The sequence below is a fragment of the Anser anser genome (genome assembly GCF_964211835.1).
Source record: "Anser anser genome assembly, chromosome: 1".
Lineage (NCBI taxonomy): Eukaryota > Metazoa > Chordata > Aves > Anseriformes > Anatidae > Anser > Anser anser.
This window is the reverse complement of record NC_139720.1, coordinates 193589478-193611894: the sequence shown is the minus strand read 5'-3', so window position 1 is coordinate 193611894 and position 22417 is coordinate 193589478. Positions and strand designations below refer to the sequence as shown.

Below are 22417 nucleotides of genomic sequence, written 5' to 3'. Positions count from 1 at the left end.
GTTCTCCTAGTTCAGGATTTTTGTGCAGACTTGCAATTGGCAGAATGGGGGTGCAGCACTGGCACTACCCTGAGGCCACCTGAAAAAAAAGGCTAGGACCAAGCATGTAGGCAATGCAGCTGCCACTCCCTTGCAAAAAACTCACTGAATATTCAACCTACACAGCCTCAACCTGCCCAGGTTCTCGAGTTCATTGCCAGTCTCAAACCTCAGAGTTGGCAGGATCAGAAGTATACAAAATGAAGAATTTCTCCTGTTAAAAACTGAGTGCTGCTGTTCCACCCAGATGGTGTCACTTACAGGAAAGCCAACGCCCCCATCAGGTTAGGGCAAGTACATTAAGGCTTATAAAAAATGAGTTACTGTTCATTACCTTGCAGCTTTACTTAAGAAAAATAATATTTATCATATGAAGTTGATTTTCCACCTACTGGAAAGGCCTGAACGAACTAAGACCTGTTCTAACTACTCCCATCAGATACAGCTTCATTTCAAGAACTTGTCGTCTTTATTCCCAATGACAAAAAAAAAATTATTTCCTTCTGGTTGTTAAGGTGAGAGAGATGCTGAATTGTTTGTCTACCTGTAGCCTACCTGGAGGTGATCCCCCTACTCAGCACCTCTTGCTCCATGAGCCTTCTTCAGCTGCAGAAGGCAAGTAGATATACTTGTCTGCTTGGCCAAGACAGGACTTTTTTTTTTTTTGTTAACCTTCCCTCTTGCAGGACCACGTCTGACACGCTCCTTTGTACCACACGGTGATCAGCTAGAGCTACAAGCATGTGGGACAGCTCTCCTGACCTGCTGCAGACTCTGATGTCTGAGCTAGACGTCTAGACTCTCTTTATGATCAGTAGGGGAAAAGAAGGAGATCAGCATCCTAAAGCATGCATCTGGAGTAGGCCAGATGAGTTGTATCCTGAAAGGGCCTAATTTTCCTCATGCACGGAAAAACAAGTAAGGAGCTTGCAAGTCAAACATCTGCACTGTACAAGTCTCAGCTTAAGTGAGCTGAATCCCATCCACAGTGTCCTATGTTTGTCAAACACATCTACTGTTACTTTAGAAGAAAATGATAAGCCAAGGACCAGCATAACTTCCATAACCAGAGAAACCGAGTTTTTAATCCCCTCAGGCTTAAATAGAGCCTTTTATAATATTCAATCTCAAGTCTCAATCTGTTAGTAGGCATTGCTCCTATCAAAAATAACCCTGTCTGAGTCACTGTTGCAGGAGACTTTTGAAATCTATCTTGAAAAAGGAAACAATGACATAATTATTACGATCAACCCACCATGTTTGCAACATGCAGCTCTGGTAACAATTTAATTATAATCATAGAATAGCTAGGGTTGGAAGGGACCTGAAAGATCATCCAGTTCCAACCCCAAGTTGGGCACACAATGGCAGGGATAAGGAAGCATTATTTTCTTCAACCCAAATGTAAGGCAGTGGTACGGTAATTTGTCTAGAGGAAGACAAGAAGGTCTGTGTAAAGACAGGTCCAAGTGCAAACCTCAGCATTCAGGTTACAGAACGGATGTCAGTGAAACAATCAGGCACCACATGTTCTGTGAAAGTTTTTTTTTCTCCTGAAATAACACCACAACTTCTCTGAACAAGAATAGCAAAGTCAACAAAAGCACCCTTCTGTTGGGAGTGCTTCATCCGAACAATGAGTTATGCTGGTAAAGCTGTGCTTGATGAGCGATTTTTTTTTCTTCCCCTCTCAGGTTGACAAAGATTTGCAGACAATTAACCACAAGTTCCAGATAAGCATCTGAATGGCAGCAGCACTTAAACTATAATATTAAAGAGTTAACAGCCTTACATAAGACTTTTGAAACAATTCAGAATCAATGCAGATTAATTTTCAAATGAAAAAGTGATCTCTTCCTTCCGATACTGTAGTCTTCAGTACCAACATTTGAAGAGCTGGAGCTCTCAGGATCACAGGGTGAGCGCTTTGCTCTTGGCCTTCTGCCTAAAGCTGTAATTTTATGGCTATGACCGCTAAAAGGCAAAAATTGTGGTTAACAGAAGGAAAATAAAACAGATCGCTCCAGCTGAGGTCTCTTATTCTGTACATATAAGCTCAATTTTCTTTGTCACACAGATCCTCTTAAAGAAAAGTCTTTTACCTTGTTCTGTTCAGAAACAAGAAGACAAGTAAGAAATATGTTCAACAGTCTTTCTCTAGGGGATAACTACTCCCACTTATGTTAAAGAGATCATTAAGTTCGTGGAATGATTCAGCGGGGTGGGTGCAAGGTCAGCGAGGTGTCTTCCACAAGGATTGGTGTTCACGCTAAGAAGTAAACAAGAAAGTCTTCCAACCCAGTTTCATTAAGTCTAGGTGTGAAACAACCCTCCCGAGGAGGATTTTTCCTCCTCTTCATTCTGCCTAACCCTTCTTGCAAGTCTTCCCCTTAAGCACTTGTCAAAGGGAAGAGGAAGTACATAAAAGTTAAAGCTTTGTTTACCAGAAGCTGACTGACTTTCACAGATACAGAATTCAGGAGGTAATTTAAAACAAATTCCACCAAAATCCTCAGTGACCCCAATGGGCAGCCAAACTTCAAGATCTACACTAGATCAGAATCCTCCACACTGCTTATGACACCACTTAGATACCACAAGCAGATCTTCCCACGTATTTTAATCTCCTGTGATGCCAGAGTATTATCCTTCGGTAATTTAGTGATCCTCGCTATGTGGGGACCCTGTTCTCCTTTCCAAAAGCCTGTGGCGGTTCTGCCATCTCCACCTTTGGGCCCTGACCAGCCTGCCAGGTTTTACGTCTGTGAGTCACACCTGCACCTCAACTTCTGTCACCGACTTGGATTGTCATCATATTAAATATGTCACGGACAAAAAACAATCTTATTTTTTCCTGCTGCTACCAATTCACCACGTTCTCCTACTAACTCCAGCCTGTCTGGAGTTATTTTGGATTCTACTCCCTCCTTGACCACATAATAGGTCTCCAGATTTGCCACTGGATCCTCTGAATCTCTAAGGTCCAGTCTTTTTTCTCTCCGATTGCTACTAATATATTCATTCTCTGTCAAAAGCACTCGTTACACCCTTTACTTCTTCACTATCACTTCAATCAAGTCCCTTCGATCCACACCCTGATGAAATCTTTTTCCAGTCCTATCATTGAGCATATGACTTTTCTCCTAGATCCCTCTACCAGCTCCATTTCTTCCCATTTCATCACGTTTGAGAAACTTATCCTACAGTTTACACCTCCTTACTTTGCTGGCCCTCATCTTCCCCCATGACACCCTCACACACCTCACCCTGTAAGAACAACTGAGTATCAACACTATTTTTCTCCCTGGGCTTTTGATCTTCTTTTTATGATGCCCACTTTTTATGGATACTGCATAAACTGCATGCTTAACCCTCTACAGTTATCTTTGATTCTTGTAAAGGATCTCTGAACAACACTGTAATACAATTAATAATAACGAATTTGGAATTTTGAAGCCTTACCAGTATTTAAGAACAGCCAAGCTAGCCACCTGAGATGGGTGAGGTACATAAGTTAGGGACTGAAGCCAAGGCACATTCTTGCTGTGAAAACGAACTGAAATGGACACAGCCAAACCACAACTGCTTATTTTCCAATAGAGTGACAAAAACAAACCCAAAACACTAAACAGCAGGACCACCCATTCTTAATGAACACAGTCTCCATGACTATAACTTAAAGAGCAAACCCATTTTTAAAGAAACTTTTATTAAAGCGGTACTAAGAGCTTACATAGAGGACATAATCTTTGAGACATGCACCATATGATCCATCTCACAAAGTAGTTTCAGCAGGTTCTTAAAGGCAGCTGAAACTCCTAAATAAAGCAAATAAAGAGGCCAAGTCTCTGCTCCCATGAGCTACAAACAAAATCAGATATAGCAGTGGTTACTGTCAATGGAGGTATGAGAAAGTAAATAAATGATAACAGGGAATAATAGAGAAAGCTGTCAGGTATTTTTCTCTACTGTTGGTCACAGATTATTTTAATAGTTACAAACTTAAAATATCAAAATTTAAGGTTAAGACGACTAGGAAGATCAGAGCAGTAAAGGTCTTCAAACTCAACATCTCACAGTATGTCTCTTACTCTCATTATAAACGGCTTTGCAACCAAAGAATTAAAAATATAAAGCCTACAAGAACTTCTTGTATGTCCTGGATGGTTTTACGTTAGTTTTCTCCAGGAAGTTCTCAGATACTTGACCTCAAAGAGGAAGACATGGAAACAGACAACTGGAGTCTTCCCAATACCTGCATTTTCATGGAATAGATGTGGAGCCCGGGGAGAGAGAAAACCAATACAAGAAGTTCCTGCCACAAACACCTGCGCTGCCCAAGAGCTTGTAACTTGCATGTCAAAACAATGTTCAACAAGACATCGTGTCACACAAGAAGACTAACTCAGATCTAAAATAAAACATCTCATTGCAGCACTCGTCTTGAAGGAGAGCATTTGCTTGAATTCCTTCTTTTCAGCCCATAAGTGAATCTACGGTCTTTGCTGCTAACTTCTCGTAAAGTTGAACTCCTGTATCCTTAAAACAACATTTCATGTTATCTACCTCGCCAAAGTTCTCAGTACCAAAGTGTACTCTCTGCACATCACCAAACCAGTCTTTGCTCTCCTACTTCCCTAAAAAATTGGTTCTCAACCTCCAGTTCTTCTAATTTTTCGTCACATTAACCTCCCACTCCCACATTTGGCCCAGTCCTGCATTCACTCAGTTTGTGCCCGGGTTCAATATACCAGCTCATGGGTGCTTGAGGACCCCAACATCTTTGGGATACAGTTTGCCTTTCCCAATGTCTGGGTTTATCATTGCTACTTTCATCACCTTGCCCTGAAATTTGCTGTGCTCTGCTTAAGCACCCATGCCCACGTGCAGTTAGGTCACCATGTGGAATCTGAGCCTGATCTCAACCTGCTGGCAAGCCCCCCCCCAGATTCCTGGCTGTTGCACTTCCTACTCTTAGACCCCAGACTGCAGAAATTGGCAAGTCCAATGCATGATCCAGCAAGCAATTATATTTATCACAGGAATTCAGAGCAAGCAATGAAGGCTTTGGGACTGCAGTGCTTGCTTTCTGTACAGCCCCATGTTCAAATGCTCCTCATCAGGTGACACAATCGTAGCTTTGCATCAGAGCCCTTCTCCTGTGGTGCGATTCCTGCCCCATGCCTCACGCATCTCATCACAACACTGCTAAAGAAAAGGGGGACTGGCAAGCTGTCAGTTACTGAGCTACATTTGGGAACTAAAACATACCCTGCAAACTGTTCAGTCTACTCTTGATAATGTTTTCCAGATAAACGGTGTTAGCACAGCTGTACCTGCATGTCTATCACCAATGCCCTTTTAAAGGGTACATACATACTTCTACCAGTGAACTTTCAACTAGTTTCTTGGATGAAGTAAGATCAGCTAATTAAAAAAACTAAAAGAAAAGGTGATTGTCGTGAAAGTACCTCTGCACATGTGCAGGTGTAAGGCTGCTCCCCCTGCTATCACTGTAAATATTTTTGAAGTGAAGACCCAGATGAGAATTTTCAAGTTTACATTTCAAAGTCCTCACAGAGGGTTGTTTACATAAAGGGGCTGATTTAAGATAGTTTCAAGTGGCTTCAAAACACTTAAGATCACTGCTGTGTTTCTTTCCTGGTTCACACATGGCATTTTTAACAAGGACATAAATATTTCTGCATATGTCAGAGAGCAGTTGCAAATACAGCAGTCCTCTGTCAACAACATAGATTTTCCCCCAAGTACTCACCATGTTAAAAACAAATTCAAAGAAAACTCATAACAGAAGTATGAGCACTGATCAATTTATGAAAAGTAATGGCAGGCATACAAAGACACTTGTTCTGGCATTTTACAACCAGCAATAAAACAAGTATGCTTGAAATCATGTTTTATGGTTCCATTTCACTGTTCTTTTACGACAGTCAAAAGCAGTATACAATTATTAGCATTGAAATACCAAAGCATTCATAACTAATTTCATAAGAATGCCTGTGTTCTGCATCCAAAATGTCTTAGACTGCCAAATCTAATACACACAATTTACCTATCTAACCACAAAAGGATTAATACTAGGGTCATTTTGGACAAACGGGTTTTATTACTATGTCTCTATTTATTACTATGTCTCTATTGCTAATATTTGTAGTTTAGCTTCCACCTACAGTACTTCTTAGGGTAGCAAAAAGTTTTGTTACTAGAAAGAATCAGTATGACCTTCTGCAGCAAGAAAATAAGAACACCGAATAAAATTTGATTTTTTAGGAGCTTTTCAAAAATTGTGAGCTGGGGATGCTGATGTTTTTCAAAGTATTTTAACCCTCAAAAATAAGGACTAAAAAGTGACTTTAAAAGTCAGAACCAAGAAATACATTTTCTCCGCTTTGAAAATGGAAAACACCAAAAGAACATGACTTGCAATGAAAACGACGAAGTTGGCAGCACAACAGTAGGAAGAAAAACTGCTCAAGGCCTTTATTTTTCACCTATCTACAGTGATTCTCCCCCAACAAAGGGGCTGTTTAGCCCCAAGTCATACAGCTGAAACTATACGCCTTTGATACCTGGTATTCGTCTAGACTTTTGAAATGGAAATACAATCAAAGTTGTTGCAGTTTAAATGTGTATTTGCCTGGAATGCAATAAAATTAAAACCAGAACAACTTGGAAACTTAGATAAAGCACAATGAAAGCAACTTCGTCAGTGCTTAAAGCACTGTTGTGTTACTACTAACGTAATACCACCCACAGGTTTATACTAAAGGTACAGGTTCATACTGGAAGTTCACCTCGTCAGTACCTTTTTTCTCCCACTGATAATAGCCTACAGAGTGTTCTTATCTTTCCATAATCAAAGAGCACACACAGAGTGATACTTTCATACTTCAATCACAAGCAGTATCTCAGCTCCCAGCAATCCAGTCTTTCAGATTTTGAGAGTTGGAGGTTGTTTCTACATTGTTTTCATTTAACATAAATGTGTCTAAATGTTCCCTGAACCAATTCATAGTTTTGGCATCCAAGGTTTCTGTGACAGCAAGTTTCACAATTCAGCTTAAGCCTCTTAGAGTCATGAAATAATCCTACATTTTTGAGGCATTACTTTCCCTGATATATATGCCTACGCATTACCAAACTTACTGGTCCACAATTTGCCAACTACACTTGAAGCTTTTTTTTTTTTTAATCTCAGGTGTAAATGCTAACTTCCATTTCTACAATGCTATGCTAGCAGGTGTGTAAAAAGATGCTTACACCAGTATTTCATGACCTTAATATTTGAGCTCTGGGAGTCTTTGATAAGTTCAATTTCCCTTTCATTATCTGCTGCTATTCATTTCATCTTTCCCCTTCTAAAAAATCTTGTTCTTCGCATGACTGAAACAACTTGTTAGACCCCTTTCTTTTAAGGAAAGATTAGAGTTGGAGAACCTCCTCAACAGTGAGCACCACAGTTCAGTAAACAAAATCACAGAATGGCCGAGGTTGGAAGGGACCTCTGAAGATCATTTAGTCCAACCCCCCGCCGAGCAGGATCACCTAGAGCACATTCCACAGGATGGCATCCAGGCGGGTTTTAAATATCTCCAAAGAAGGAGACTCCACAACCTCTCTGTGCAACCTGTCTTCAGTCTTCTTTTCCAGGCTAAACGGGCCCAGTTCTTTCAACCTGTCCTTGTACAACAGGTACTCCAGTCCTCTAATCATCTTTGTAGCCCTCCTCTGGACTCAATCCAATAGTTCCATGTACCTCTTGTACTGGGGAGCCCAGAACTGGACACACTACTCCAGGTGTGGCCTCACCAGGGCTGAGTAGAGGGGGAGGATCACTTCACTTGACCTGCTGGCAACACTTACAAATGTACCCCAGGATGCTGTTGGCCTTCTTGGCCCACAAGTGCTCATGGTCAGCCTGCTGTCCACCAGGACTCCCAGGTCCTTCTCCACAGAGCTGCTCTCCAGCAGGCCAGCCCAGCCTGTACTGGTCATGGTGTTATTCCTCCCTAGGTGCAGGACCCTGCACTTGCCCTTGAACTTCATGAGGTTCCTCTCAGCCCACCTCTCCAGCCCGTTGACATCCCTCTGAATGGCAGCACAGCCCTCTGGGCTATCAGCAACTCCTCCCAGCTTCATGTCATCAGCAAACCTGCTGAGGGTGCACTCTGTTCCATCGTCCAGCTCATTGATGAGTAAGTTGAACAAGACTGGACCCAGTACTGACCTGACCCCTAGGGGACACCATTAGCTACAGGCCTCCAACTAGACTGCACCACTAAGCACAACCCTCTGAGCTCTGCCATCCAGCCAACTGCCAATCCACCATCCACTCATCTAGGCTGCACTTCCTGAGCTTGACTATGAGGATGTTATGGGAGACAATGTCAAAAGCCTTGCTGAGGTCAAGGTAGACCACATCCACCACTCTCCCCTCATCTACCCTGCTAGTCATCTTGTCATAGAAGGATATCACATTGGTTAAGCATGATTTCCCCCTGGTGAATCCATGCTGACTATTCCTGATCACCTTCTTATCCTCTACATGCTTGGAGATGATCTCCAGGATGAGCTGTTCCAACACCTTTCCAGGGATGGAGGTGAGGCTGACTGGCCTGTAGTTGCCTGGGTCCTCCCTTCTTGCCTTTTTTGAAGACTGGCATGATGTTGGCTTTCTTCTAGTCCTCAGGCACCTCTCCTGTTCTCCAAGACCTTTCAAAGATGATGGAGAGTGGCCTAGCAATAACATCGGCCATTTTCCCCTAGGGGTTTGTCTTCCTTGTTCACATTTTTGGTAGTAGTTTTTATTTTCTTTTTTTTTTCTCTTGATAAGCCTTATTATGGGTTGAAAAATAATTTAAAGGTTAATATCCTTTCTATCCTATGTCTTTCAACATGAGTACAGCTTTCTGAAGGGTTTTTTAATCATATACTTAAGGTTTTGCTTTAACTTTTTTAATAACAGATACCTTTTTTAATTTAAAGAAACATCTTCAGTAGAAGCTCAGTTCCTTCCCAATATCACTATGTATTATTACTCATCATCTCCTTTACATTGTTGCATTGTGTTGCTAGTGGAAGCTAACTGAAAGTAAAATCAGTTGAGCAAATATGTTTAGATACTGTTTTGGAAAGAGTTGTTTTATTTACAATATGTTAATATTACCTTAGTTCCAAGATCTTTACCTGTATCTGTGTGCATTTGTTATTTTTTTTTAAACAGCTTGAAAAAAAATAAAAGAAGTCAAAGTAGTCTTTGGCTGACAAAAAAGTCAGCCCCACTCACACCAGTTAAATCTCTTCTCAACAGAATTCCAACAGCCTCTTAATTCAGCTCTTCCTGGTGAAAGAATGGATTTTGTAGCACAGAACATGCAACTGTGGGAAAAGCTGAAGCAAAACAAACAGATGATTCTCAGCTAGAAGTCAGAATGGGAGGAGGAGAGATCTGTCTTTACCTACAAGTATCAAATGAACCTAAGAGTTCAATTCCTGAAAGGCCACACAGAAAACCATTTAAAACATTTCATAATAACTGAAAAGTAAGCCAGCAACATTCAGAAAAATAACAGGAAATAGTGAGACAACATAGAAAAAATAAAAATCAGCATCTTGATTTCTGCACTTTCAACGTTGTTCTTTTGATTGTCCTAAAAAATGACAGTATTCTGAAATGAAAGCAGGATAAAGGATAGTTGTTAAGATCATATCACTTTGTTTTTCATAAACTTTGCTATTTATTACTGACATCACTTCTTACTGTTTTTAACTTACATGCTAATTTTAATTTTCATGTACACAAGGGACAGTTTAATAAAAAAGACAATTTTATAGGGAATTTAAATATATAATCTTGCTTGCCTCTACAAAACTGACAGTGTGTAAAAATTGCAAAAATATATACGTACACCCACAAGTCTCCAGGCTTCACTTATCACTGCATACTGGAGCCGATTCAGAACAAAGCCCTCAATTTCTCTGTTTAATTTGACAGGAGATTGTCCAATCTTCTTCATAAGAGCGTATGTTCTCTCTATAGTAGAAGGATCTGTTTCTGGATGCGGAACAATTTCAACCAATGGCACAAAGTAAGGTGGATTTACCTGAAGAAGAAACACAGAAGAAGAATGTCAGCTATGAGACTAACAGACCAAGTTAATATAAAGCGTATCTATAACTTTCTACTAGTGTGGATATTTTCCAGTGAATAGAGTAGGTCTGATCTTTAGACCCTGAGACAATTCACCAGTTCAGTAAAAAAAAGTATATTAATTCAAATTAAAAAATAAAATCTTCTATGATTAAATCTAGCTCTGTTTAATCGCAACAAAGTTCACGTAGCCTAAGGAGGAGAACACTTCAGTACTAGAAGGCTTTATGCCGACTTGAATAACTGATGTTTTCCCAATATGCAGGTTGGTTTTTGCTGTAAAAAATGACCACCACTTGTCTTCCCAAATTAAACAAGGCATTTCCTTTTAGATAATCAGAAAATTTGTAACAAAATTATTGCTATGCACCACCTGTATGATGCAAAGCTCAACACATAAATGGCTACTGGCCCAAGCCTGTGAATATATTGTAAACACATTAACAGATATCACATAATACATACTTCCAAAAAAGAACGCTGTGGAACAGGTTACCTTCAGACACTGCACCTACTTAAAAAAAAAAAAAAGCCACAAAAACCTACTTCTCCATGACTCTTCCCAAATGTAATTTTACACACAAGTCTCGACTTGTGTGCAGTGTGTTTTTGAAGTTATAAACAAAAAATTCTAACGAACATCCTAGAAGTGCCTAAAGTTCTTCAGGTCAGCGTTACAGGCAGTAGCCAGTGTGTGCTCCTCCCAGAAACAGGAGTTCTTAAACTATATTCTTAAGGTCTTAAATGAAGCTCTTGTACTCATTTCCAAGTAACAGTCAGACCCAACATACCATAAATGACCACCAGAAAAAACATCCACATTTAAAGGATGGTAATTAAATACTGATCCTTTCACCATGCTCCCTTGCAGTCAGCTGCTCTTAACTGTACTCATGTAAATGCAAATGCAGGACTCAAGTCACAGCAGTGTGCCAGCAGTCCTTCCTCTGGTTTGTTTTTTGTTTCAGTACTTACATGTTTTCCTTTACTGTAGCATCTGACCAACACATAACCTGCTGTACAGCTATGCCTGCTCTAACCCATGTAATACATTTACTTCATTTTCTTTGGCAGTGTCACCACCAAAGCTGTGTGGTGTGATGGACACCGCTGCAGACATGGCGGTGCCAGGCAATTCAGCAAGACCTGAAACAGTGCAAGCTCCAAGAAGTTCTCTGAAGGCTTTTCTAACCCTTAAGTATATCACCGGGTCTCATCAGAAAGAAGACGAGCTAATTGTCGAGCAAGACTGAGGCTATTATGAATTTCTTCCACGATTAGTTTTGACAGAGACCTTACTGAAATATTTTATTTCACGGACTTGGCACAAGGAGTGTATGGGTGTGTTACTGAGCACACTGTGGAGACTTAGGAGGATAATTGTTTAAGAGTGAGATAACTGATGTTGGTAAAAACTAAAAGTGGTAAAATGTAGATAAAATTGAAAGGGAGAAAAAAAAAAGACTTCTAAAATCAGAAGGGTAATGCAAAGGCATTCTTAAGAGAGCAGGAGAATTTACCTTACTCAGCCTAACAAAATGATAACTAAGAAGGGATAAATGAAGTAAAGAGAGACAGAATTAGACTAGAAAAAAGCTACACAACTACATAGTCTACACAAACAAATTTTAGTGGACCATTAGTAAGATTGAAATAAAAGGAAACTTCATATAGAAGCAGTCAAGTAAAAAAAACTAAGAGGGAGCTTAATATATTTTAAGACAACTTGATGACATGCCTCCTCTTACAGCAAGGAACTTCACTCGGTGGCAGTCTCCTCTAGCTCCATGTTTCCAGCTGTGTGATCTGGCAGGCTCATATGGAACTTGAGAAATGAACTGCTGTGCAGACCTCTACCACCACAAGGCCTGAAACTGCTGACAGAACAGCTGTGCCTGTAAGTATTGCATGCACTTCTATCATACAGCTGTGCTGCAGGATTTCGTTTATTTTTTCTGATTACTGAGCTTATTATGTTAAGCAAAGTGAAGAGTTCCTTCTGGCCTTTGGGCATTTCACTTCATTTCTCCTCAGCATGCTCACCTGTGCCAGAGGCTTTACAACTTGAGCTTTTTATTTTTCTGGAATAACAAATTCCACACTTCTTATTTTCAGTGTCTTTCTGAACAGATTACTTCCTTCAGCCACCATTCCCCATGTCCTACTTTTGTTTAAGTTGCTAGTAAGGTCATGATTAAAACAAAACAATCAAAAACCAACTACTACTACAAAGCAAATATTTTTCTTGATATAACAAGTAGAGAAATGCCCCTGGAATAGTACACTCCCCTTTGAGTGAAGCTGAGACTACTAAGAAAGTGGTCTCAGACTGCAAAGCCATCTCAGAACAATGAGACATTTTATGGCACTCTGAAGTATTTACTTTGGAAAATACACATATCCTTACAACAGCAACTTAGAAAAATGTTTATGCAGAAACTAGCTACTTTGCCAGATCTGATCAAAGATGGTTTCAGAAGTAGATCCTATGAAGGCTGCAGCTGAAACTAAATGGAGCAACCAGTACAAACCAGCTTGGGATAACAATAAAAGAGTAAAGGAAAAAAAATGAAAGGCTGACAGGTAGAAGAACACAGGAAGAAGCCTAGGGAATGGTAATATATATAAAATCATAGTTATAGTTCCTTAATACAGAAGCTTAGAAGAAGAGACATGATCTTTTGCACTATGGAAAGTTACAACCCTGGAAATCTGAGATAAGGAACTCCTGAGTTTTAGACTGGAGAAAGGCTAAACTTAGGCACAGATACATACTTTGAAGCTTGATTTCTTTTTCCAATTAAAAGGGGATAAAAAAATCAGTTTTAAGTAGAGAAACCAATCCTTTTGTTCCTTTTGCTCCTCAGTCACCCCAAGACACAATAGTAGTGGTGAAGGGGTGTCAAAAGGGCTGACCAAATGCTTTGACACTGCAGCATTAGGCTACAGGCAGCTGTAGAGATATCACAATGAAGTAGTGCTGTATTTTTGTGTTCACATTGCCATTCTGGAGCATGCCAACGGAATTGGCATTTACTGTACATTCTGAGCCTGTACATTCTACCCTGGAAAGACAAAATGTAGTAATGTTTTAGCTGGCAGGTCAAGGGAGGGGATTCTCCCCCTCTGCTCTCGTGAGACCCCACCTGGAGCCCTGCATTCAGCTCTGGGTCCCCCAGCACAAGAACGATGTCGAGGTATTAGAACAAGTCCAGAGGAGGGCCACAAAGATGATCAAGGGGCTGGAGCAGCTCTCCTGCAAAGACAGGCTGAGGGAGTTGGGGTTGTTCAGCCTGGAGAAGAGAAGGCTCCGGGGAGACCTCAAAGTGGTCTTCTGACACCTAAAGGGGGCCTACAGGAAAGCTGGGGAGGGACTCTTTGTTAGGGAGTGGAGTGACAGGATAAGGGGTAATGGTTTTAAACTACAAGAGGGGAGATTTAGATTAGATATAAGGAAGAAATTCTCTACTCAGTGGGTGGTGAGGCCCTGGAACAGGCTGCCTGGAGAAACTGTGGATACCCCATCCCTGGGGAAGTGTTCAAGGCCAGGCTGGATGGGGCTTTGAGCAACCTGATCTAGTGGGTAACATCCCTGCCCATGGCAGGGGGGTTGGAATTCAATAATCCTTAAGATACCTTGCAACTCAAACTATTCAGTGATTCTATGAACCACAGACAGCAGAAGAGTACCGTTCTCCAGTTACTGCAAGCCTTCATGACCACAGCCCTCTTAACCTAACATTAGTCTTGCGTTTGAAAAATCAGTTGACAGACTCAGAGTCCAGAAGACAGAGCAGTAAGAATCCCAGGGATTAAGACAAAATGTTCCTCCACGCTGAGGACAGAGGTGAAAAACAGCTGTCCAGCAGCCCCACAAATGCTTACAGAGGCTCAAAGGTAGCCTTCAACATTTTGAGGTTCTGCTGCCACCTCTAGTCATGCTACTTATGCATCACTGACTTGTCCCAGTCAGACACAAAGCATGCAAATTCAGCTTTAAGTACAATTTGTTCCATTTCATCTGCCTGCTGCTCCTCTTCAGGTGTACCACCTCTGCATGAAAAATCTGATGAAGCCAGAGTTAAAGCTTCCCACCTTTCATCTACATTACCTGACAAGTGCATACAGCTTGCTGTTTGGAACCCTACTGATACTGAACATCAGCTGAAAAATGACACCAGGAAAAATAATAATGATGCCATGAGAAGAACGTAGGGAATATTATAGGTTTGTCTACCGAACAGAGACTCCCTGTACTTTGAGAACTATTAGTTGGAATAACACAGCAATGTGAGCACAAGAATTTACACAGAAGGTATCTAGAACCGACAGTACAAAACATGCACTCATTCTCAATTTAGTATATGCTGTCACACAGAATGACCAAACTAAAGCATTTCGAAAAATTCAGGCCCTGCACACTAACAGAGACATGAAAGCACTCCACATATCCTCTCTCAATCTGCTGGGAAGAAATTGGGACACAGTTTAACTAAATACCTATAATGTTACTATAAAAACAATACATGTCATCATACTTACAGGATGCGACACAATACACTGCTTAACATGCTTAAGGCCAGTGAACAGTTTGCTGGGTAAGAGACAAGAGGTCGAGCTGCTCAAGATAACATTGTCACCAACAATAAGATCCAGCTGACCAAAAATCTTCTTTTTCAGTTCCAGGTTCTCTGGAGTACATTCCTGAAATAACAAAAAACAGTATTAGAAGTCTTCTATTTTAATAGCACTTACCTATGCATTTCAGACTTCACTGATCCATACAAACCATCAGTTTTAATTCAGCCTAGATGCACCAGTGAGCCATACTACAAAGATACCTTTCTACACACAAAGGAGTGAAAGCCCTAGAGGTTCTCTGTTGCAGAAGATGGATGACTACATACCACTGGAGATTCAACACAAAGCAGATGATTCTGCTTTGTATAAAGTATAGACTTCTATTCATACAAAGAGGTAACATAGTAAGGAGGAATAAGACTTGTTCTTTTGTTGTTGTTTTGCTTTTATTTAAAAAAAAAGAGAACCTCAAATGAAGTAAGTCAGTGGTCTTTTGTTCTTTTTCAGACAAGACAGAAATGAACATATGTAGCTCAAAAGAAGACAAACCTATTATTTCCAGAACTATGGCAGAAAAACACAACTTACAGTTCTGGAACCTGCACCGAAATATCTGTGACCCTCATGCTTGAAAAGCTTAAATACAGACACCTACTTCAACTGTGAGAAAGATTTTTGAAGTAGAATGCATGCTATCGAAACTTCTCCCAAGCTATGGAGCACATTTAGCTCTACAGAGCTGTGAAGTTTTACCTGTATGAGCCAACAGCCAGAATCTCCAGTCCCCAGAATTTGAAAGTTATCCCCATGAGCTGCCTGAAGGAGAGCATGCAGAAATGCATGCAGAAATCCACCAGTCCGAGAGCAACACGGACATGGGAGAACAACTACAGTGGATCCCACAATCAATAGGAAAGGTTTCAGTCTGGCCAGGACAAAACAGGGGAATAAAGCCAGCCAGCTTTTTGTTTGTTTTTATTGTTTTCTTTTTGTTCCCCAGAAGTGTTCTACAAAGTCTTAGAAGAATCCTAAACTTGCAAAACTTCAGCTTCCCATCAAAACACAGAAAATACCTACTTTTTTTCCAGCCCTAAGCTTCTCCCACCTATCAGCATTTCATTCGGTCCTTCCTGTTATGCTGAACTCAGCAGGAATGCCCAGGGCCACAGTTTTTCCATCAGGCTGGATATAAATGGGTTAAGACTAATTTGAAGTCTTCCAAGAAAATAAGCACGTTGCTGCATGGGACAGTACTAAAAGTTCCACGATGCAGGAGAGATAAACGGGGTCATTTAAGAACTCCAGAGAGAGCTCAAAGTAATAGGCATCCTTATCAAAACAAAGTGATACTCTGCTCATAACCAGCAAGCTTGGAGCCTGGAATTAAGTTTAAATAGTTTCTTTTAGTAAAGCGAAAGATGAAGAGAAGTCCGCAGATACTGTTCAGGCTAATAAACGGGTCTCACTGAATAGACGTATTGTGAACTTGAAACTCTAAGCCTTCTCTCACATCAGATGATAATCAAAGAGGCAAATTCAAATCTGCTGGAAACTCAAACCTCTGCCGCGGTTACGTAAGGTTTCTGAATGGGCCATTTGCTTGAAGTTTCTCATATATCATCACAATTGTATTCAGGTTCTTGGACCACTGCAATAAAGCTTCTGTCCTCATCAGGCATGCGATTATTTCTCAGACACACCAATTCCCTTAAGAACAGAGAAAATTAAGCTCTAAACAACCTATTAAACAGGAGCCTCACTTGTTGTCAGTTATGGAGCCTGGAGAGGTCTGAGGCTATTCTGTTTACCCTGAGAAAAAGAAGATCAAACAGCAAGATAAGATACAGTTTTAAAGCTACTACAGTCCCTGTCAAAGAATCAGCGCAAAAAAAGGTTAGCAAACACCTCAGTGCATTTTAAGTGACACTGTATATTTCTGTGCCCTTTTTGTAGAGATTGCACTTCTCATTTGCGAGAAACAGTGCGCCTTTATTCCAAGGCTTGAGCGCCTGGACAAGGCTACTGCTAATCTGACTAAAAATTTATTAGATGTCCTCTTCAGCAGCCTGAGCAGAACACGACACCTGCTTATTTTTAAAACCCACCTCCTGGAATAGTTGCATTGTATTAAAAACTTCTAGTCAGAGAGTTTAACGCCTGTTATCTGTACGTTCAGAGAACACATAGCTGCTACTTGGCCAGCCTATGAACACTGAAGGAACTAGACAAGGTAAGGACATGCCAGACTTCCTCCCCAACAGTGATACCCAGATGTGGTGATCAGGGTCTAGTCGGCCCTAACTAAGAATCTGCACTCACATATGATGCAACTATTTGAATGCCAGTACATACAAATCTAGGAAATTTAATCTGTTGAAATCAAGTGGGTTTGTGTTTTTGTACAGGCTTTTCCCACCATGCCGTCTGCACTCCCACGCACATCCACGCTCACCTGAGAGCACAGCTTCTTTTACCTATATTAAATGCTGGCATCTACCCAGATTCTTCCTATCCGTTCTTGGGTATGCCAAGGAAGCAATTCACCTGCATCACCCTCTAGCAAACACTCCCCAAAACGCTATCTTGCAAAATACCTCCCTTCTCCTTGCACCAGCAACTGGAGTTGCTGCCAAGGCAATGGATTTACTAGCACTGTGAGGTGAAGAAGCAAAGCATGGCCTGAAGCAAAGCACTGCAACACAGCGGTATAGTCCTAAAATAGCAGTACAAGCACCACAGTGTAAGATGAAAGCCCAAGATTTAAGCTGGCATGGAGATTACTAATTGTTCAGCAACAAGCAAGCCAGCTTTCTATAACAGCACCTGACGATGCTGTCAGAGCGAGAAGCAGAGACATCTCTATAAGCAAGTATGGAGCTTGACAGTGGTCACCAAGTGTGAGGAATCCCTGAATAAACTGAAAGCCACAGCTGTACAACGACGAGTTCCCACCTCTTGACTAGATTCTGGCTGCTGTGTATTCAAGAAGCAATGAAGAAAACACTTATTCTCTGAGAACGTTAATATGAACATTTACAACAATATAAGTCTCTGCAAGTGAAGACAGATCAATTTTGAGCTTGAAGGAACTAATCCTTGAAAATCCACCCACATTCCAGCTCACAGCATGTTATGAAGTCCCCTAGGCAGATACTCCTCCTCTCCTACCTTCATTTGGCATGCGGAGCACACCACCTAACCCCCAGCGGTTGTACTTCACCGCCATGCTGCAGCTGCTGCAGCAGGAACGCCCTGCGGCCTTGCCCTAACCACAACAAAAGGTAGAAAATTACTTGCAAGAGCTCTGGGCCTTCTTAGTCCCCACCGAATTCAACAGGGCTTCAAGCAGCAGGTGAGCTGTTTAGAAAGCATAACCACTTCAACTGCTACAAGCACACTCTTCATCTTGTGCAGTTAAGTGAGGATCTCCAAACATACCACGAACCTTGGCTCCGTTCCTGTGTTTGTACACATGTAATTTACAGCACTGTAAGTGGTCTCAGCTTTTCCTTTTCTACAGAATGCTTTCCAGAGCCAGGTGACAGCGATCTTCTCATACACAAAGATGTACAGCAGCCACCTTTGGAGTGCCGACCTGTCCCACGAGCTGGACCCGGACCAACAGCACTCCTGGGACACAACCACTTTAATTCCTACAGCAACAGACCACCTGCTTCTGGAGGGAATAGGAAGATCTTCAGAGGATTAAGAAACAAAGAGCAGAGAGACCTCTGCAACTCCAAGCTGCTTTTCTGAAAGTCTTGGTGCCTAATCCCTTTATACAAATACCTTCATTATCTTCTATAGCTATAATCCACTAGAAAGAACACAGAAAAGACTTCAGGCATAATTGTTTTATTTTTAATCCACCAAATCATGTTAGAAAGATGTATCTTTAAAAACAAAGCCTGATTTACACAAACCTACATAAAGCAGGGATCCATGGATTTTAAACTGTATTAAGTTCATCTCTATAAGGCCAGACATCGGTAAGATCTGAAAATTTAGTTAAACAAAAGACTGCAAAGATCTATTAACTATATTTAGCAACTGTACAGTCAAAAGCCTTTATTCCAAATTATTTAGCAAATCTAAATAAAGGAATCTTGTAGAAAAAAACAGCTGACTTCAAAAACAGATTGTACAAATGCTAAAATAAGCTATCTGTAAATTAAACCTTGCAATTTAGCAGACAATTCTTGTACAATATTACTTGCACAGCTGAGATTATTGAAGTTATCGAAGCAATACTGCACTTGTGTATGCAGATGAACAGCTACACTCATCACTATTGCCATTTCACAGAATCCATATCAACCAAAATCAAATTATATTTTCAGTAAAACAGTGTTTAAAACACTCACTACTATAATTAGTAGTTCAAGACTAACTATTATTTCTGTTTAGGCTTTTGTTAGACTTGCTAGTTTCATCTTTTCTGCAGGGTTTAGGTCTGCAATTCTCTTCTGGAAGATCGAAGGTGCACTGTCAAGGAAAGAGGGACTTGCTTCTTTTTGTTCTGTCACACACTGAGACACAGCCTGCTCAGCAGACGAGTCACACACATGAACCACACCACTGCAATTAAGAAGTGTGACATTTTGACTGCAAAGCTTAGGGGTTCTGCAAGCAAAGCGGGCTGAGAAAGAAAAGTGTTTTTAACATCAGAACAAGCTATTATGTAAGAATACCAATTTTGTTTCTGATGTTACTGTTATCACCGATTTAGCTCAACTATCAAGTATTTTACATTTGTTAAACAGGTTTGGTAACTTAACAAAATTCAAAATGATTACATATTCCAAGTGAAAATATATGACAGCAAGTATTCTAGATTTTCCTATTATCCCACCCTTTTTTCTAAAAAAAAAATTACAAAGTAATTTTAGGTGCTTATTTTGAGACATGTTTTAAGATAAGTAGTATGTGGATATACCAGTAACTGTTATATGAACAAGTTTAAAATTAAGACCCTATTTCTTTATCAATTTCTACACAAACTCTAAGTATTTTTTTATTATTATTATTTATCCTAGTCAAAATCATTCAAAGCATTTTGTTGTTTTAGCCAAATGACAAGTAGTTTGACTGTAAAATATGTAAACAATGACTGTATGGTGCAACTCTATGAGACAGATCTCACCACACTATATGTTTTTTCATGTATTCCTTTAGCTTTTCTGTCCTAAAATGAATTTATGACTATATGTATTTATAAATAGAGCTTTCATCATCTGTATCAGAAGCTTAAAAGATGGATGGTCTAAAATATTGTAGGGTGATAACCCCCTCCGCCTCTGTTTTTTTAATAATTGATTTAAAAATACACACATGCACACAGAGACAAGTGGAACCTCCCCAAACCAAATGACATGAACACAATGGCTCAGAGACAGAAGTTACCTAGGTTTTCCCTAAGAATGTAAGAAACATCCTCTAGCCCACTATATTGTCCCCCGCCTTGCCTAACTGCTATAAAAACCTGCTGATATTTCATGCCACCAGTTTTCCATAGCAGGCAACTTCAGCAGTTCACCACCCACAACGTAACGTGGTGCTTTCTTTCAAGGGGCTCCAGTCCCCTCATGTCAGTATGTCAGTTGCTCTCCTCTGCACCTCCCCTAGTTCTCACCCGTCCTTGTTGGGATGAGTTCTGTCTGCAGGTCTAGCACCTATGAGACAAGGGCACACCAAAGTTTCATACAGCAGTATGACAATAACCTCCCACTCACCTCTCATCCCTTCCCAAGTGATACTCAACATTTTGCAAGCTTTTTTTTTTTTTTTGGCTGCAAACACACACTGCATTGATGATTTAAGAGAACTTTTTAGAGAAAAGTTGGACAATTACATTTTCGTTCCCAAACTGCAACTGCTACTTGTGACTTCAGAATCATGTAGCCATGATTTAAATAGTTTTTCCTTATGTTCTTTCACATCTGTGTTACTACTCACCTAGTACTTTCTCTCTGCTCAGGTTTAGGAGGCTTGTCAGGAATTTCTTAGGCTTGCATTGCATTAGGCCACCTAAAAGAATTTACTATCACCTGCAAACTCAAGTACCAGGAGTGTGTACCAACATTCTCAGGTCAATGATGAAAATATTGATTAAAATCAGTTCCAGCAACAACGTGTAAAAGCTTCCTTAAGATATCTACATAAGGAAGCATAACAGGATAAAAAAAAGAAAGAAGAACAGCCTCCCCACACCCTGACTTAAGGTATACTCCTTTACACTCTGAAGTGAATCACTCAAGTGTTAATTCCTTCCTCTGGCACAGGACAGAGAAGTAAAGATGATGATCACAGAGTCTCTAAAGGAAATATTTTTCCCCTTTTCCTAGCATGTTGAAATTAATTCCAGATCAGGTCTTTCCAGCCCTATCAGAGTTCTAACAATGACTTTCCAAAACATTTGCTCTTAAATCTGTGGTTAAATATGAGTCCTGGGATTGTCCACAAGTTGTCTTGACTTCACAAATCAGTAACAAGTGCAAGGAGCAGCACGTACAGGGTACTAACACACTACTCAGACAACAAGCAGAAGGGAAGAGATAGGATGCATGTGCAGGTCTTGCAAAGTTGCAAGCGTAGATTGTTTTAAAAAGTCACTGCACATTATTCCCGGGTTCTCATATTACAGAAGTCAAAAAGAACTGAACTATTAGCTTTCTCTTAGTCTCTCAAGTTATTTTGAAAGCCAAGGGAATTAAAGTGCCTTACAGCTTTAGTTTTTAAGGTCGTCACTCTAAGCTTTCCCCTGCTCAACCTCAAATCACAAGAAACAACCATATCTAGTAATTAAGTATATTAACTAAGATGAGATGTCAAATAAGAATGCATCATTTCAAACTACAAGGATGGGGTGTGGGTGGGGAGAAACATTTCTTTCAGTCTCCTTTTAAGGAGAGCTATTACCCGTATCTGAGGGTGAAGGTAAGGACAGCTGCTGGACAGGAGACATTTGCACACACCAGCGCAGGGGTGTGGGACACGGCACAGGAACAGCAGATGCACACACAGCTGTTAGTGAGGGAGGCCCCAGGCTATGTAGCATCCTTCGGTGTGGTATCAGCATTTTGATCGGTTAAAATGAGGAAGATTAAAAAGAAAAGAAAAAAGAAAGTCAACAACATACCCTAATAATTGACATGGCTATGTTAGAGCACGACTACAGCTTGAGCCCCAGCAGCTCAGAGCACAGGGAGCACCTGGCTGAGCACTGCAGGGAGGTGAGATCAAGAGACTGGCCCCAAAACACTTGGGGGTGAAGCAGGAACCCAGGCTACGTGGGATACAAGCCAAGGAAAGACAGCTCAACGGGTTGCCTGCCCCTCTCCCCCCTGCAGACATGCATTCCACACAGCTGGTGCAGGACTTCCTCCAAAATGGGGTTTAAGCACATGTTCAAATACTGGATCGGTAACACAATATGTCTGTGGACAAAAGACTCAGATGTTAAACAGCTTAGTTACCCTAAAACAAGCCACACAGTCTGAGCAATCAAGTCTTTGTTTTCAACCTGAACACGAACTGGTATCCTTCTCTCTTACCCGTGGCTTACAGGATAAGGACAGCAGCACGCTAACTGAAGAGCAGACCACTGAGTCATTAATGAGGGGGAAC

General features: G+C 40.7%; 1 protein-coding gene across 4 annotated transcripts in view; it reads right to left on the bottom strand.

Moving 5' to 3' along the window:
• CRYL1 (crystallin lambda 1) overlaps positions 1 to 22417 on the bottom strand; it is a 63447-nt gene that overhangs the window by 17871 nt on the left and 23159 nt on the right. For all 4 annotated transcript variants that reach the window (XM_083848448.1, XM_083848449.1, XM_083848451.1 and 1 more), the window contains 2 exons: positions 14753 to 14914; positions 9969 to 10163 (listed from right to left, as the gene is read on the bottom strand). In XM_083848448.1, the coding sequence (XP_083704574.1) occupies positions 9969 to 10163; positions 14753 to 14914 (357 nt within the window). The remainder of the gene's footprint in view (positions 1 to 9968; positions 10164 to 14752; positions 14915 to 22417) is intronic.